The following is a 15,000-nucleotide window of genomic DNA, read 5'->3' on the forward strand; positions in this document are numbered from 1 at the left end:
CCAAAAAACTTGGGCACCTTCCAAGTTGTTTCCTGTTTTACAATGCCTTTTTTTTTTTTTTTAACTTTAGTGTAGGCAGTAAAAGTTTAGAATTCCATGGAGATAACAGCAGTACACTCTGTCCTGGGATTTCAACCTGTATCTCTATAGCCATTATTTCCAGCAGTCATGCTCCATAAGTCTGTCCAGTATTTTCTCCGTGGCACCTTCAGAGCCCAGCTGTAAAGAGTTCTTTGAGCGTCTCTGGCACCTGGGTGGCCTCATCCATCCCGACAACATAATATCTGTTCCCTCAGCTGGATTAGTGATATTATAGTATTTTATAATATCACTCATCTTCAGCTCCTCTAAGAGGCCTGTGCCAGCGCCATTGTCTTTTACTGAGAGAGGATAATCATGAATGCACTGCCTCTGTAGGAGAGAGAGAGAGAGAGAGAGAGAGAGAGAGAGGGAGAGAGTTAGCTCCAGGTTGGTTCAAGGTAGATGTGTCCCTGCTTAAAGCGGTGAATGTAGCAGAGTCAAATAGCTCATGGTTAACAAATACACTGAAACCACAGCGGGTGTGATCTTCGGGCCCTGGGGAATGTGAAGGTTTTTGGAGTTATATAAGTGCACTCCCCAACAAGTAACACGGTTGCCCCTTCACTCCTCTTCACCTCCAGCTCACCTGCCACGTAGACGTCTTATGACGGATGAAGACAGTACGGTCATTTTCACAGTTCTGTCCTGTTTTTGTGCTTATGTTCCTAATCTTTAAAGGTTCAGAAAAGTACTATCTTCCCTGACAGAAAGCGCCATGGTAATATATGAGCTAACAGAAATGGGCATCAGAAAGGGGATATCAAAGATACAAAGTGTCTTTAAAATCAGTAAACTTGTACCCTGGGGTAACTTCAGTGTACAGTAGGTCAAATGTGAAATTCTTTTTATTAAAAAACTCCTTTTGATTTTTTTTTTCTACATTAAAAAGAAAAGAGTTGCAAGCAACTTTCTAAGAGCCCCAGAGATATGACTTTTACCAAAGCAGGGAATGGTGACACTTTTAATAGCTTTCATACTTTTGATGGCTGAGTCTCACTATGCTGGGCACAGACGCTCTGAATCGGAGCACCATAATCTGCAAGAAGATTTAAAGGAGAATCTGACATCAGTTTTCTTCCAACATTCGGTTTGGCCCCTAATGAAAGATTAATCCATGGTCTGCTATCGCTGAGAGACAGAGAGGGGCCAAGGCTGCTCCTTTAATTGCCTCACATCTGATACATTGCTGTGTCACAGGAAGAAGGTAGAGATTGTGACATTCCAGATATAGGCACAAAGTAGGAAGAAAAAGGTATAAAGTTAGTATAAAATAACATAGCTTCATCCCTCTGTCTACCTCCAAAATTGGAAAGGTGAAAAAAGAGAAAGGGAGAGAGAGAGAGAGAGAGAGAGAGAGAGAGAGAAGTCAGAGATGGGGCACAGATCATATGGGCAAGGTAAAGAGGACCATCCATGCCCTACATGACAGGCTGAACTTTCGAGTGCTCTCTACTGCAGAGTTAATGGTCTCTGTCTGTGCCATGATAGCAAATAGCACACCCATGGTGCATAGTGCATTTGTTTTCTTTTTGAGGTGCATGACTGACATGTCGACGTGAGGTCTTAGAATATCTTGAAATAAATTCTGATATGGGTACGCTTTCCCCATATGTTTTGGTTGTTGGTTTCTTGATTTGTTTTGTGATTTTCTACTTTCTTCCCCCTAATTTCATGTGTCTGTTTACCTGTATTCTCAGAAGTATCCCCTTCAAATCGTAGACAGTTGAAGAGAAGGAGGGTACCATGTAGACTTCATGCAAATATGAGTCGCGTTATGTTTCTCGCATGAGCGAGCAGGACAGAACTGTTCCTAGAACTGCATGAACTGTCCTTCAGTGACCGTAGCTTAGTGTTGGGAAATGTTTGGCAGCAAGGAGAAGAGCGACCTTAGCTAACACACCTACCCTAGGGAGCATGGCCACTTGTAGTTGTGAATACCACGTTATCTCTGAATGGTGTTTTTCTGAAAGGCTCTTCTGTATTCTGTTACTCTGAGGAGAATCCTGACCTCCGCCAGAATTTATTTTAAATGAGGGCAGCTTTTTTTCACATAAGAAATGCTCTTTATTTATTTATTTATTTATTTTTGACTGGATACAGTTAGCACAAACCAAAATGAAATAGGATCATAACTTTGTGTGTTAAATTTGGGAAAAAAAACAGAACAATGTAGCTGTTTTGAAAATTGAAGCACTTTCATTTGTGAATTAATTTTTCTTTTGAAGACTTTATTGGAATAACAAGGCGTTGTGTGTATCTTAGATCTCATGTGTTCCATGAGTAGAACATAGTTAGAGAGAGTTTGAATAGTGATCTAAAACAATATGCAAACATCAGATAAGCATTAAGGTTACCTCTCTTACCTGAAATACCCTTGGAACGCTATACAAATGGTTTCTCAGCCATGCTTAAAATAAGAATAAACGTTAAAGACATTGTAATTAATATGCAGCAGATGAATAATTATTTGGTGGAATTATTTTAAAATGCCTTTGATGTCAAATGTGATATCTTTGTTATTAAGCTCAAGTTCAAGTAAGTGTAATCAATCACACAGATAAACAGAAGTTCCCCAAACTTCTTCCTTCCCACTGGATAACGAGGAATGCCTGAATGATTTTCCAAGAGTTTCAGCTGCATTAAGGCTTGAAATAGATTATGTTCTAACCATCGCTACAGTGTGATCTAGAACCGTGTCAATGGTGTTTGATGAGCCTATTCAGCCTTCAAACTGAAATTCTGATAATCAGACCATGACAAAAGGCAAACTTGAGAATTTTCAAAATATTTGTTATGTTTTAGTTAAAAGTGATAATTAAAAAACGACGAATGACGCATTTCCCTCATTTTCCATTTTCAGTTTGGTGCGGAAGCGAGCAGTGAATAGATTGAACAATCCCTCCTTTGTTGCAAGATGGTGTTATGATTAGAAACAAAGAAAAAAAATATCATTTTTTTTTGGATGCTCAGAAATAAATGGGCTTTTTCCCCCTTGACGTTTATCTAAGCTATTTGTACGAAACCGTCCGTGATTCGCTTAGGTAGTGGTCACAAATGACTACACTGCTCCTCTCTGAACATGACTCACAAAGGATCTCATTCAAACAAAGCTCATTTCTGAGTATGACTCACAGAAGTTTCATACTGCCCAATCTGGTGACCCCTGTCCCGTGCCTCTCTCTCTCTCTCTAACCCGCAGATCCAGGTGATTAGTTTTGTGACGGAGCAGAACTGGGATTCTCTGGAAGTTTTTGATGGAGGTGACAACACAGACACCATGCTGGGCAGCTTTTCAGGTGAGCAGTGGAAGAATAGACTCGTGGCTTTATTAAAGTACAAAACTCTCTGGGTTTTTTTTTTTTCTTTTCTTTTTCTATTTTTTTTTCTTTTTTCTTTTCTTTTCTTTTACCGACCGTAATTTAGCCATAGATGAATTTTCATATATCAGCATGCAGTGTATGGAGTGCTACCATTTCTAGGAATGGTGTGATGTATTCCACCGTTAGTTCTGGCCTGACAAATTGCCTCTGAAAAGAACAACTGCATTTTTGAAAAGGTTAAGTTGATTTATATGTAGATCAAGTGAAACTATTTTTTATCGTCTCTGGTGCGCCTTCACTTTGTGTTAGTGGAGATATGGCCAAGAACACATTAAAGCTTAGTAATTTCTACCTCTAATGAAAAACACCCAGATCTAAATGCTACAAGTATCTCAAATACAATGATATAACGGCTGTGTAACAAATGCAGTATTAACACAATCAGTAGAGGCAAGGGTTTAGAGTGTTCGTAAACCCACACTGAAGGTCATCACTATCACCTACACTGTCTTCTTCACATAAAATGCACCTTTAAAAAATGCCAGTGAGAGTGGTCATTACATTATAATTGCAGAGTTATCCAAGGTAGTTCAGTACACACCGTGTGAAATGCTTTCTTTAATGAGGCTGATGACTGTCAGTGGAAATATGTCATTGTACATGCTTCAACTATGGAAGTTTATTACTGTAGTCCTTAAATGAACTCATACCTACAAAACGTCCATTTTTTAAAGTGCGCTCCTAGTTTTATTAATTAATGCTAGAGTATTGAGAGATTACAATTTTTTATTATTATTATTATTTCAGGTACAACTGTTCCAGCTCTTCTGAACAGCACCTCCAACCAACTCTACCTACATTTCTCCTCTGATATCAGCGTGTCTGCAGCTGGCTTCCGGCTGGAATACAAGAGTAAGGGCGCATGCCCTCCTGCACAGGGAATGAACCCAGAATATGATCCCACCCCAAAGCCTTAATAATGCATCCGCCGAACATGCCTGTCTGAGATATATTCATCTTACTTGTATCTTCCCTTTTTCTGCTCTCTCTCTCTCTCTCTCTCTCTCTCTCTCTCTATTTCTCCCTCTTTCTTACAGCTGTGTCTCTGACAAGTTGTCCTGAGCCTGTCATACCAATGAACGGGTTCAAAGTGGGTGAACGCCTGCAGATGAACAATGTTGTGTCCTTTCAGTGTGAACCTGGATACACCTTACAGGTGAGCGATGGCTTTACTCACATACCTCTGCTGTCAACTTTTCACCTGTTTTTGAACACCTTTAGGTCATGTTTTAAAGTCATCTTTCTTAAATTATGAGTTCAGATATGACTTACAAGGTTGTATGAAGTTATGTGAGATATTAGTGAGAGTATGTGAGCTCACCAACTCATCATTGGCTGCAGTTCCGAACCGTAACCTCAAACTCATTCTAGAGTGTATTTCAACCTTAAAATGAAGCGCATCTTTATTGAGGTACTTTAAAGCTCAAAGAGGCATTGATGCAACAGTCATTTCCCTTTGGTTCAGATCTTTACAAGACACCACTGTGCGTCATACTGTATGTCGTACTTAAATCATGTGGAATGATTCAGAGCCTGTAAAAACACGTCATTGTGCATGATATCCAATTAGAGCAGTGGGAAAGAGGAAACCTTAGAGGTGACAGAGTCACAAAGGTAGATCAATAAATGACTTTTGTGTGTGTGTGTTGTCTTTACAGGGAAATTCCCATATCTCCTGCATGCCAGGGACAGTTCGACGTTGGAACTACCCTCCCCCACTCTGCATAGGTAAAGACAGGACTTGTTCTCTCTCATCTATTCCTTTTTTTTTTTCCTTTTTATCTTCCCTTTTATCAAGGACTTATTTGCCTCTTCGGTCCAAGGATGATCCATTGGTTAATGTGCTAAGCATTCAACAGGCTGACTCAACAGGAACATCAGTACGCGTGATTCTTCATTGCCTTACAGAAAGGACAGATTATGCAGAAAAAAACAAACAAAAAAAAACAACAAAAAAAACCCAGTCGTTGTCTTACCTATTCTATGGCCTTAATTGTTCTCAGAGTATGCCAGGCTGCGATCGGTGAGCTGCATGCAAACGTGCGTTCACTTGTGTACGAGCTGTGCGCGTCTGTGTGCTTTTTTTCTAAATGAATGGGCTTTTGAGCATGAGTCTTGCTGTGTTTGACATGTCATTACATGGCTCCCAAGGCCACTCAGCCCCTCAGTCTCTTCTCAGGTGTGGTTTTCGCTCAGAAGTAATACCACCAAGGCCATGGACTGCAGTAAATACCAATCAAACAGTGCCACAGATTTACTGAGAGCACTTTATGTGAGTGTGTGTGTGTGTGCGTGTGTGTGTGTGTAGGTGTCATGAGGTAGGAGGTGGAGTAAGGGATGGGGGGGGGGGGGGGGGGGGGGTGGGGGGGGGTGGGGGGGGGGGGAATGGAGCCTTCACCAACATTACAAGTTAATAGCTACGACCTACTATAACTAAATTAGCTCCATCTCGTGCTGCGATTGGCGAAACTCTCCGGGAGATTCATGCCTTTTACAGGCATCAGCAGTTTTCTGATTACGCCTGCCAGTCCACTGACATCATGCACATTTTTAACCCTTTGTGCATCCCGCTGGGGTTCGGAGGCTTTGTAGTGCTACATGCTCTATTCACTGAACATGATCTGAGACCAAAGCGTAGGCTTTAATCAAAGTGACATTTGATTCAATCAGTGGTTTAAACTCAAAGCTTTCGGTGGAGGGATAGAAGTGTGCATTTTTCCCTCGATATGACACGGGCTGATTGAAAGCTACAAAGGTACTCTACAGACCTTTGATAGCTCTGGGAAGTGTTTTTTTTTTTCTTTTTCTTTTTAATAAATGAAAGACTTGTTCTTCGTATAATGTCAGTAGAAAGTAAACGTATCACTTTTTTTTTTTTTTTACTTCCTGCTGTAGAGGGCTTTTGGATTTTACTCAGGTGTTCTCTTCAAGCACAGTCACAACTGTACCAACCAGTCAATGAATGCACTTTTGCTATAGTCAATATGTAGTTACCACAGGACACCCGCCGTTTCAAAACCAGCTGGTCATTTTCCATTAGCGCATACCCACATTTAACTCCTACTATTTTTTACCCTCTTTTCATCTAGCTCAGTGTGGGGGGATCCGGGAGGAAATGGAGGGAACAATACTCAGCCCTGGTTTCCCAGGAAACTACCCTAGTAACAGTGACTGCACCTGGAGAATCTACCTGCCAGTAGGCTACGGTGAGAACCAATTTCTGCTACTGAGGTGAAACTGCATTTCATGGATTTTGTAGCAGTGCTTAGTGGTAATGCTTGATAAATAGTCTCTGCATTAACACCCTTCTTTGGCAGCTGTGCTAATTATGATGTTAACAGTGGCACACCTGGGAAATTGGCAATAGTAACTGAAATTAAACATGTACCTTACATTCCTCCAAACAGGAGCTCATATTCAATTCCTCAACTTCTCGACCGAAGCCAACCATGACTTCCTGGAGATCCGAAATGGACCCTTTGACACGAGCACAGTGATTGGACGTTACAGTGGTCATGAGGTGCCCTCTTCACTTCTCACTACCTCCCACGAGACCACAGTGTATTTCCATAGCGACCACTCACAGAACAAACCAGGCTTCAGGTTCGACTACCAAGGTAAAAGAAATGATTTTCAGCTTTGCAATGCAGGAGAAATTGCATCATCGTCTATAGGTGAAATATTGGCAGCTGTAATCCATAGATGAGACATTTAGTATGAAGTGTTGTAATATTTAATCATAGCAATAGCTTTATAAAATTTAGTTTCATCAGTGTCAGAACTCAGAATGTCACTCAGAAAACCATAAATTAGCTAAGTTGATAACTCAGTCCTAACAGTATCATAAACTTTGTGTAAAACTGTATCGTAAACTGTGTATAAAAAAGGAACTGTGCCACTAATGCCGATATCAGTCATTTGCTTTCTCAGTGCGCTGCAGAATATAGATCCACCTCAGAAATGAACCTTTTATCTACAAAATGCCTCCATAAATAGCACCGAAATCTAAAATTTTGCTTCAATGGATATTTTAGGAATTGAAATGTACTATCTGTATTTACATAATTACGTGTACATTAGCATATAAATCAAGCATTGTATTGCGAGCAGAGCCTTTTTCCCAGTGCCTGCATGACTTACTCCTCACAAAAGATGCTCTGATCCATAGAAATCAATTCCTTTAGTCATATTTATATCCATGGTTTTCAAGGCTCACTGCATATTTTCTTTTGTATCCAGAAGATTGAGAAAATAATTTACTGAAGGCTCTGACAACTGCCTCAAAGTATGAATCTAGTGTGCAACCACTGTTTGTTTTTCAAATATTGTTAAAACAAACCTTTAAAACTGAAAAGAGGGGGGAAAGAAAGATAGATAGAAGTAAAGGAGGGGGAAAAAACAGAGGACTTTTGATGAGGTTTCACTTTGAAGATGTCAGGAATGACAGTCTTTCCCTCTGAAAATGAAAAGTGACAACTTGACCATGCAGAAGTGTGATCCAGGCTTTCACAAAAGTATTGTGTAGATGAAAGAGGTAAATTGGTTCTTTTTTTTCTGTGAGGGACTCCATTGATTCAATTTGTATTTCAAAATGTACAACCAAATAAACAGCTGACAGGACAACGCATTCTGATCCGTGACCTTGTTTGGTGAACCTCTTAACATTTCACCCAGTGCTCAAAGTTTCCCATTAGGTTTTCACAAAGTTTCCACTTAAGTTTTCACAAAGTTATGGGAATTTTGGTAAAACATTGATTAGTTTAAGCTATGAGTGTAAAGTTGCCCCATGTGAAGTTTTTAAACCATTCTGAACCTCTGACAGCTGTAAATTGTATTTTCGAGGTCTGTTTTTATTCCTTTCAGCTTATCAAAAAAAGTTTTAGCACTGTATGACAGCTGCTATTTGCTGACTGCTAAAATTTCTTTTGAACAGGAATGACAAGATGCCAAAATTACAAGCACTGGTCTGCTCCTGTACATTGAAGAGCTGTGTGTTTTCATGGACATATCTGATTGGTTGGTTGTCACAACTGTATTTCAGCCTATGAGCTCCAGGAATGCCCTGACCCTGAGCCCTTTCGTTATGGTGTGGTCATCGGGGCGGGATACAACGTGGGCCAGTCCATTTCCTTTGAATGCTATCCAGGGTACCAGCTGATGGGCCAGTCCATTCTCACCTGTCAACATGGGACCACCCGTGACTGGGATTACCCCTTCCCACGCTGTGAAGGTACAAACCGTCTGATTTACCTCCTCACAGCAGTGGTTTTGTGAGAAGATAGCAAGAGAGAGAGAGAGAGAGAGAGAGAGAGAGAGAGAGAGAGAAGGAGAGAGAGAAGTCAGAGATGGGGCACAGATCATATGGGCAAGGTAAAGAGGACCATCCGTGCCCTACATGACAGGCTGAACTTTCGTGTGCTCTCTACTGCAGTAAATGGTCTCTGTGCCACGATAGCAAATAGCACACCCATGGTGCATAGTGCATTTGTTTTTTCGGTTTGTTGCATGGCTGACATGTCAAGGTAAGGTCTTAGAATATCTTGAAATAAATTTTGATGTGGGTCTGCCTTCCCCATATGTTTTGGTTGTTGGTTTCTTGATTTGTTTTGTGATTTTCTACTTTCTTCCCCTTATTTCATGTATTTGTTTACCTGTATTCTCAGAAGTATCCCCTTCAAATCGTAGACAGTTGAAGAGAAGGAGGGTACCATGTAGACTTCATGCAAATATGAGTCGCGTTATGTTTCTCACATGAGCGAGCAGAACAGAACTGTTCCTAGAACTACATGAACTGTCCTTCAGTGACCGTAGCTTAATGTTGGGAAATGTTTAGCAGCAAGGAGAAGAGCGACCTTAGCTAACACACCTACCCTAGGGAGCATGGCCACTTGTAGTTGTGAATACCACGTTATCTCTGAATGGTGTTTTTCTTAAAGAGAGAATTGCTTGATTAAAGACAGGACAAATACTTTAAGAAGGCAATGGACAAAAGTGTCCTTTTCCTCTTACTCTGTACTGCATTGTAAGAATAAAGACCCTTTGCAGATCAGTGAAGTGGCTTACACAGTGTTTAGCATTATTTCTACCCCTTTCACTACATTTGGTGAACTGCACGCATCATTCACACATACACACACACACACACACACACACACACGCACGCACACGCACACACACACACACGCACACACACACACGTGCGCAGGAAGAATGTGTCATTTTCTGAATGACATACGTGCATCAGAGTGAACATGTGATCATCTAAACCTGGGCGTTATGTGCTGGAGCTGACTCCCAGTGTTCTGTTTCCTGTAATGGAGGACTGCTGTGTGTGAACGTGATTCAGTAGAAAAGAGATTTGAAGGGCCACACGAGGACAAATACTTTTACAGCTTGAAAAGGGTTTTGCACAAAAAAGTCACGCTCTATAAAAATTTGAAAAAGCACTCAACAGGCAAAGGATATTTTTTTTGATGAGAAAAATGAACAAATGTAAAATTTGTGAAATGGTTTTGCTTTTACAGAGAGGATCATAAACGTTTTTCTTTTTTTTTTTGATGAAACGGGAACAGGGCAGTCGGGTGCTGTCTATTGTGTCTCTGTGAAGTTGTTGAACGCTAGCTAGCAACTACACATACCTCTTCGTAAAAGGTCAGACATTTGTTTCCTTTCATCATGTTATACACATAGATTTTCTTGCCTGTCCATTACAGAGGTTGATCGATCCACTGTTTGACTGTCCACATCACCGGGGATACCCTTCCTGTCTCCCTGCTTTCTCAAAGTCTTAGCGCTCTAAATAGCCACGTCCTCTTCTTTTGGCTAGTAAACGCATCACCGTGTATTTCTACTCAGTATTACCTGGTGCTTTTAATCAATTCTGTGATCAATACTTCATTTAGCAGCTCAGAAGACAGACGACTGGCGTTAGCAATTAAGAAACCCTCCTCCTTCTAGTCACCAGGGGAACTGAGAGGAAACTAGAAAACATTCAAATACGTACTAACAGAGTGGAGAGGAGGGAAGGAGGGTGGAGATGGAAAGACCTTGAAGTTGAGTGAAAGAGAGACAACGTTTAAAGAAAGGCAACGTGACTGATTCTCAGTACGGGCATGTTCCTTGCTCCTGTCTTTATTAAGTGGGCTGAATCACATTAATTATAACTCCTACACTCTAGCAGGAACGGGGGGGGGGGGGGGGGGGGGGGGGGGGGGGGGGGGGGGGGGGGGGGGGGGGGGGGGGGGATGTTTCATTTTACTGCTGGACGGAGCTTGCTAAAATCCTGCCAAAACATTCAAAATGACTACATAAATGCAAAGCGCAGCTTGCACAGGGGATTTAGAAAGTAGAGAAGGGTGGGAACCCAGTTGGGGACAGGGAAGGAAAGAGTGAGAGATGGAGCCCCACTGGGAAGACTGGAGCTTTATGTTGCTTTCCAGAGGGTCTGCTCGCTACACACGGGTCTCTCTGACGCCCGTCTCTCCTTCTGTTTTCTCTCAGCACCCCTTCCGGGATAAGGTTGCCCTTATCTTTCCAGAACATTCTGTGCCAGGCCTAGCTCACTAACAGGCTTTTTGGGCTAATCTTAGGCCTCTCCGTGTGGTGGAAGGAGTGAGCAAGGGAGGGGAGCTCCTTTCTTGCTGGTTCCATTGGAATCCATTTTGTGTGTGTGTGAGTGTGTGTGTGTGTGTGTGTGTGTGTGTGTGTGTGCGTGTGTGTGTGTGTGTGTTTGTGTGTGTGTTTGTATGAATGAGAGAGAGTCTGTGTGTTTTTTTTTATTCATGACCTTTATTTATTTATTTATTTCCTTCTCACAGTGCCCTGTGGAGGGAACATTACTTCAGAAAATGGGACTATCTTTTCTCCTGGATACCCAGAGGACTATCCCAGTTCAGCTGACTGTACATGGCTAATCACTGTTGGCCCTGGCCTGGGTATCCGCCTCAACTTCACCTTGCTCCAGGTTCACGGACCTCACGATTTCATTACTGTCTGGTGAGTCGGCTTACCTAGTGTCAGGTATTATCTACCCTTCAAATTATATTTTCAAATTTCTGTTTTTTTCTTTAACTGAGATTTTCTGAGTTAAACTGCACTTCTCTGTAGCGGTCCTCTTTCTCTCTCTCTCTCTCTCTCTCTCTCTCTCTCTCTCTCTCTCCCCCTCTCTCTCTCTCTCTCTCTCTCTCTCTCTCTCTCTCTCTCTCTCTCTCTCTCTCTCTCCCCACTTACTGCCTCTCTCTCGTTCTCTTCCAGTTTGTTATTTTTTTCTCTGATTTGTTTGAATCAACATGATGGTATGCAATTTGGGACAGACCATTGTGGAAGTGCCAGGTCGTGTCTTGTGTTTAATTAATGAGCTGCTGAGCTGAGAGTTAATCAGGTTCACTCAGCTGAGACCTGCATACACAGTCAGGAGGTCGAGTCCTGGCGCACGGACAGTTACAGCTGCCTGCTATGGCCTCTACCCAAAGTCTTATTAAAGCTTTGAAGCTATACGCCTACCAGCCTGCCACCCTAACTGTATCTGCCATATTTTAATCAATTTAGACAGATTAATACAATAAAATCTTACATGTAGTCTGCAATACCCTCTAGTTTGAGGTGACTGAACCCTAGCACTTGAATCCAGAAGTCCCTCTGGGTCTTGTTTTTTTCCAACCTATGTGTCACTGATTGGCTGAGGAGTGAGCACATCTGATTCTCATGTTTAAGTCAGTCCCCAGTTTGAAGGCTAGGGCAAAAATCAGCAGGACGTCTGCCTTTTTACTGCCAGGGTTGAGTAGCCTTGTACCAGCTACCCTGCTCCTTGCAAATTACATGATGTGGTCAGCGCTTCACTAACAACAAGTCTTTTTGTACAACCAAAAATGTAGGTGCTGCATCTTTTAATGGTGGGAATACTTTTCGTGCAGGCCAAGGAAAAAAAAATGTCATTGTGACTTGGCTCTAGGAAAGCAGTATTTCATGAAAGCCTGGAACTTGGTGTAATCTGTGATGCACACTTGGACACGGAGAGACAGATGGTTTGAAGCTGAATAGCTCTAGTAGAAAACGGCTTTGGGAACCTGCCGAATAGTCCCTGCTATACCAGAGGATGACCAAGAAGGGGCCGACCCCCCCTGGCCCACTCAACTTGGACAGCCGCATCAGTTTCAGAAGTGCTTGGCTTTGGGAGTTATGGCTCTGAGCAGCGTTTGGCTGAAACAAAAAACACAGCCTGGAAAACAGTTTCTCAGTGTGGCTGCGTGAAACACAGAGGTGAAGTCAGGGCATTGCAACATCCTTTGAAAAAAGGCGGGAAAGTCAATATCGGTAGTGTTCTCACTTACAATATGCAACTGACTGCTCTGTTGTGTTGCAGATCTGCAGTTGACTGTGCATGAGAGTAAGGTCTTACATATTCTCCAGGCATCTCATTCTTTGAACATCCACTCCTTCTTGAAATGTTTTGAAATGTTGAGGTGGGAAGGTGCAATGCGGAGATGTCCAAACACATGTGAATAATCAAATCTTTCCCTCGTAGGGATGGACCCCAGGAGACAGCCCGCAAACTAGGCGTGTTCACTGAGGGTGAGCCTAATCACCCGCCTAGCAGCACATCCAATCAGGTCCTCATACGTTTCCGTAGCAACACAGAAAAAGGAGGACTTTTCAAGATAAACTACCAAGGTATCTCTGTGTTCTATCTTCGTTTTCAAAAATGACTCATATTAATTTATTCTACAGAACCGAGTAGTATAGTATAGTATAGGACAGTACAGTACAGTACAGTACAGTACAGTATAGTATAGTACAGTATAGTATGTTTGACACCCTATCCCTCTTTCTCTAGCCTACAGACTTCAGTTCTGCTTGCCCCCTCCAATGATCCCCAATGGAGAAATACTGATGGCCAGCAAAGAGTTTAAAATTGGTGAGTGACTTAACACCCCCCCCCCCCCCCCCCCCCCGCTCTCTCTCTCTCTCTCTCTTTTTCTCTTTTTCTCTCTTCCACTCCCACGCGCACACACACACACACACACACACACACACACAGACACATACACACACACACACACCAGGCCCGATTGAGAAAGCCAATCTTGAGTTTGTTTGTGTATTGCGTGGGTATGGAGGCTCAGGCCAATATAAGCAGAACATTGTGAACAGAGATGCAAGCTGCCAGTTCATTTTCAGGCTTGAGTGGCTCTCATTAATAACGTTCCCAGAATAGAGGAGCCAGCCGCATGCACTCCTCCACAACCCCCTATTTCCTCCACCCAGCAACACACTCTCCCACTCCAGAACTCACTTTGAAAAGAGAATGCTGTTCCACTACCAGGACTACAAATCCCAGAAGGCCATGGTGATAGAGTGGCTCCATGCCAAGACTGCACCCTCCAGGGAGCCAATGATATTCAGAATAATTCACAGTTTGCAGAGATTTCAAATTTCAAAGCAGGAGCTTTTATTACATTACAAACAGATAATGTTGTTATGGCCATTCTCTTAGAACTTTTCGCTTCTTCCATTTTATTCTAATATTCTTTCTCTTAAATTAGTCTGGTTTTAGACACATTCAGTTTGGTTTTCACTCCAAGCAGCTGACTCCCTGGTGCTGTTAGAGAACCTATCATTTATTTCAATTGCTCTAATCGGCCAGCCACACAGGCCAGTGCTGGCATGTCTGATCTCTCTGGGAAGGGGGCAGGGCAGACCATAGTATCCTGCAGAGGTTTAAACGGCGCCGTTGTCTGACAGTAACCCGTGCCGATTCACTGGTGTTTTGATCATTGATTATGCGGCACATTAGCTTAATTCACTGATTTAGAAAGGGTAGTTTTCTTTGGTCTCACACACCAATACACAAAATAAGCACAAGTTGTAGTACTTAAGCAGGCTCCGCTGCCTCCTGTTTATTGCCATGTAAAATGCAATGCCTGAGAATGCTGACTAGACTGGAGAAAATCTTTAACGGTGAACTTAGTTTGTTACATTCACAGTGATGCACTGAATTTTTAAGCATCTGTTTGGTTTCCCTCTGTTGTCATGCCTAGCGTTAGCATTCAGCGTTCATAAGCGCCGGTTTGAAATGCAGCCGCAGGTACATGATGACGGGCGCTATTAGCGTGAGATGTGCGTAGCGTCGCGTACTTAATTACACCGCAATGCAGCCTGGACATGTCAAACTTTTCCTTTGTCTTTTTTTTTTTTTTTCCCGCTTCGTCCTAACTGGCAGTCATTAACTCAGATGGTGAAAGGATATGCCCTTCATCAAGCACCCTAGAGAAACGTTAACAAAAAGAAAGAAAGACAGAAATCGAGCCACTGCCTCTGTTGATTTTCAGACTTTGGAAAAATTCTGATCCAATTTATGAGCCGCTTGCCTCCACAACGTGTCAACATGGCATCTGCCAAACCCGTATTTAAAAGATTATGCACAAATCCATTCAGAATTTTAAGTTTTCTTTCTTTCTTTCTTTCTTTCTTTCTTTCTTTCTTTCTTTCTTTCTTTCTTTCTTTCTTTCTTTCTGTCTAGCTTCACATAGCAACACATCAT

General features: G+C 42.2%; 1 protein-coding gene across 1 annotated transcript in view; it reads left to right on the forward strand.

The window, feature by feature from the left end:
* Positions 1 to 15,000, forward strand: part of csmd2 (CUB and Sushi multiple domains 2) — a 206,639-nt gene that overhangs the window by 156,679 nt on the left and 34,960 nt on the right. The window contains exons 36-45 of the mRNA XM_030789534.1: positions 3,281 to 3,377; positions 4,209 to 4,313; positions 4,499 to 4,617; positions 5,120 to 5,189; positions 6,551 to 6,667; positions 6,869 to 7,078; positions 8,503 to 8,691; positions 11,279 to 11,456; positions 12,985 to 13,130; positions 13,294 to 13,374. Of these exons, the coding sequence (XP_030645394.1) occupies positions 3,281 to 3,377; positions 4,209 to 4,313; positions 4,499 to 4,617; positions 5,120 to 5,189; positions 6,551 to 6,667; positions 6,869 to 7,078; positions 8,503 to 8,691; positions 11,279 to 11,456; positions 12,985 to 13,130; positions 13,294 to 13,374 (1,312 nt within the window). The remainder of the gene's footprint in view (positions 1 to 3,280; positions 3,378 to 4,208; positions 4,314 to 4,498; positions 4,618 to 5,119; positions 5,190 to 6,550; positions 6,668 to 6,868; positions 7,079 to 8,502; positions 8,692 to 11,278; positions 11,457 to 12,984; positions 13,131 to 13,293; positions 13,375 to 15,000) is intronic.

This window comes from Chanos chanos, chromosome 12 (genome assembly GCF_902362185.1).
Source record: "Chanos chanos chromosome 12, fChaCha1.1, whole genome shotgun sequence".
Lineage (NCBI taxonomy): Eukaryota > Metazoa > Chordata > Actinopteri > Gonorynchiformes > Chanidae > Chanos > Chanos chanos.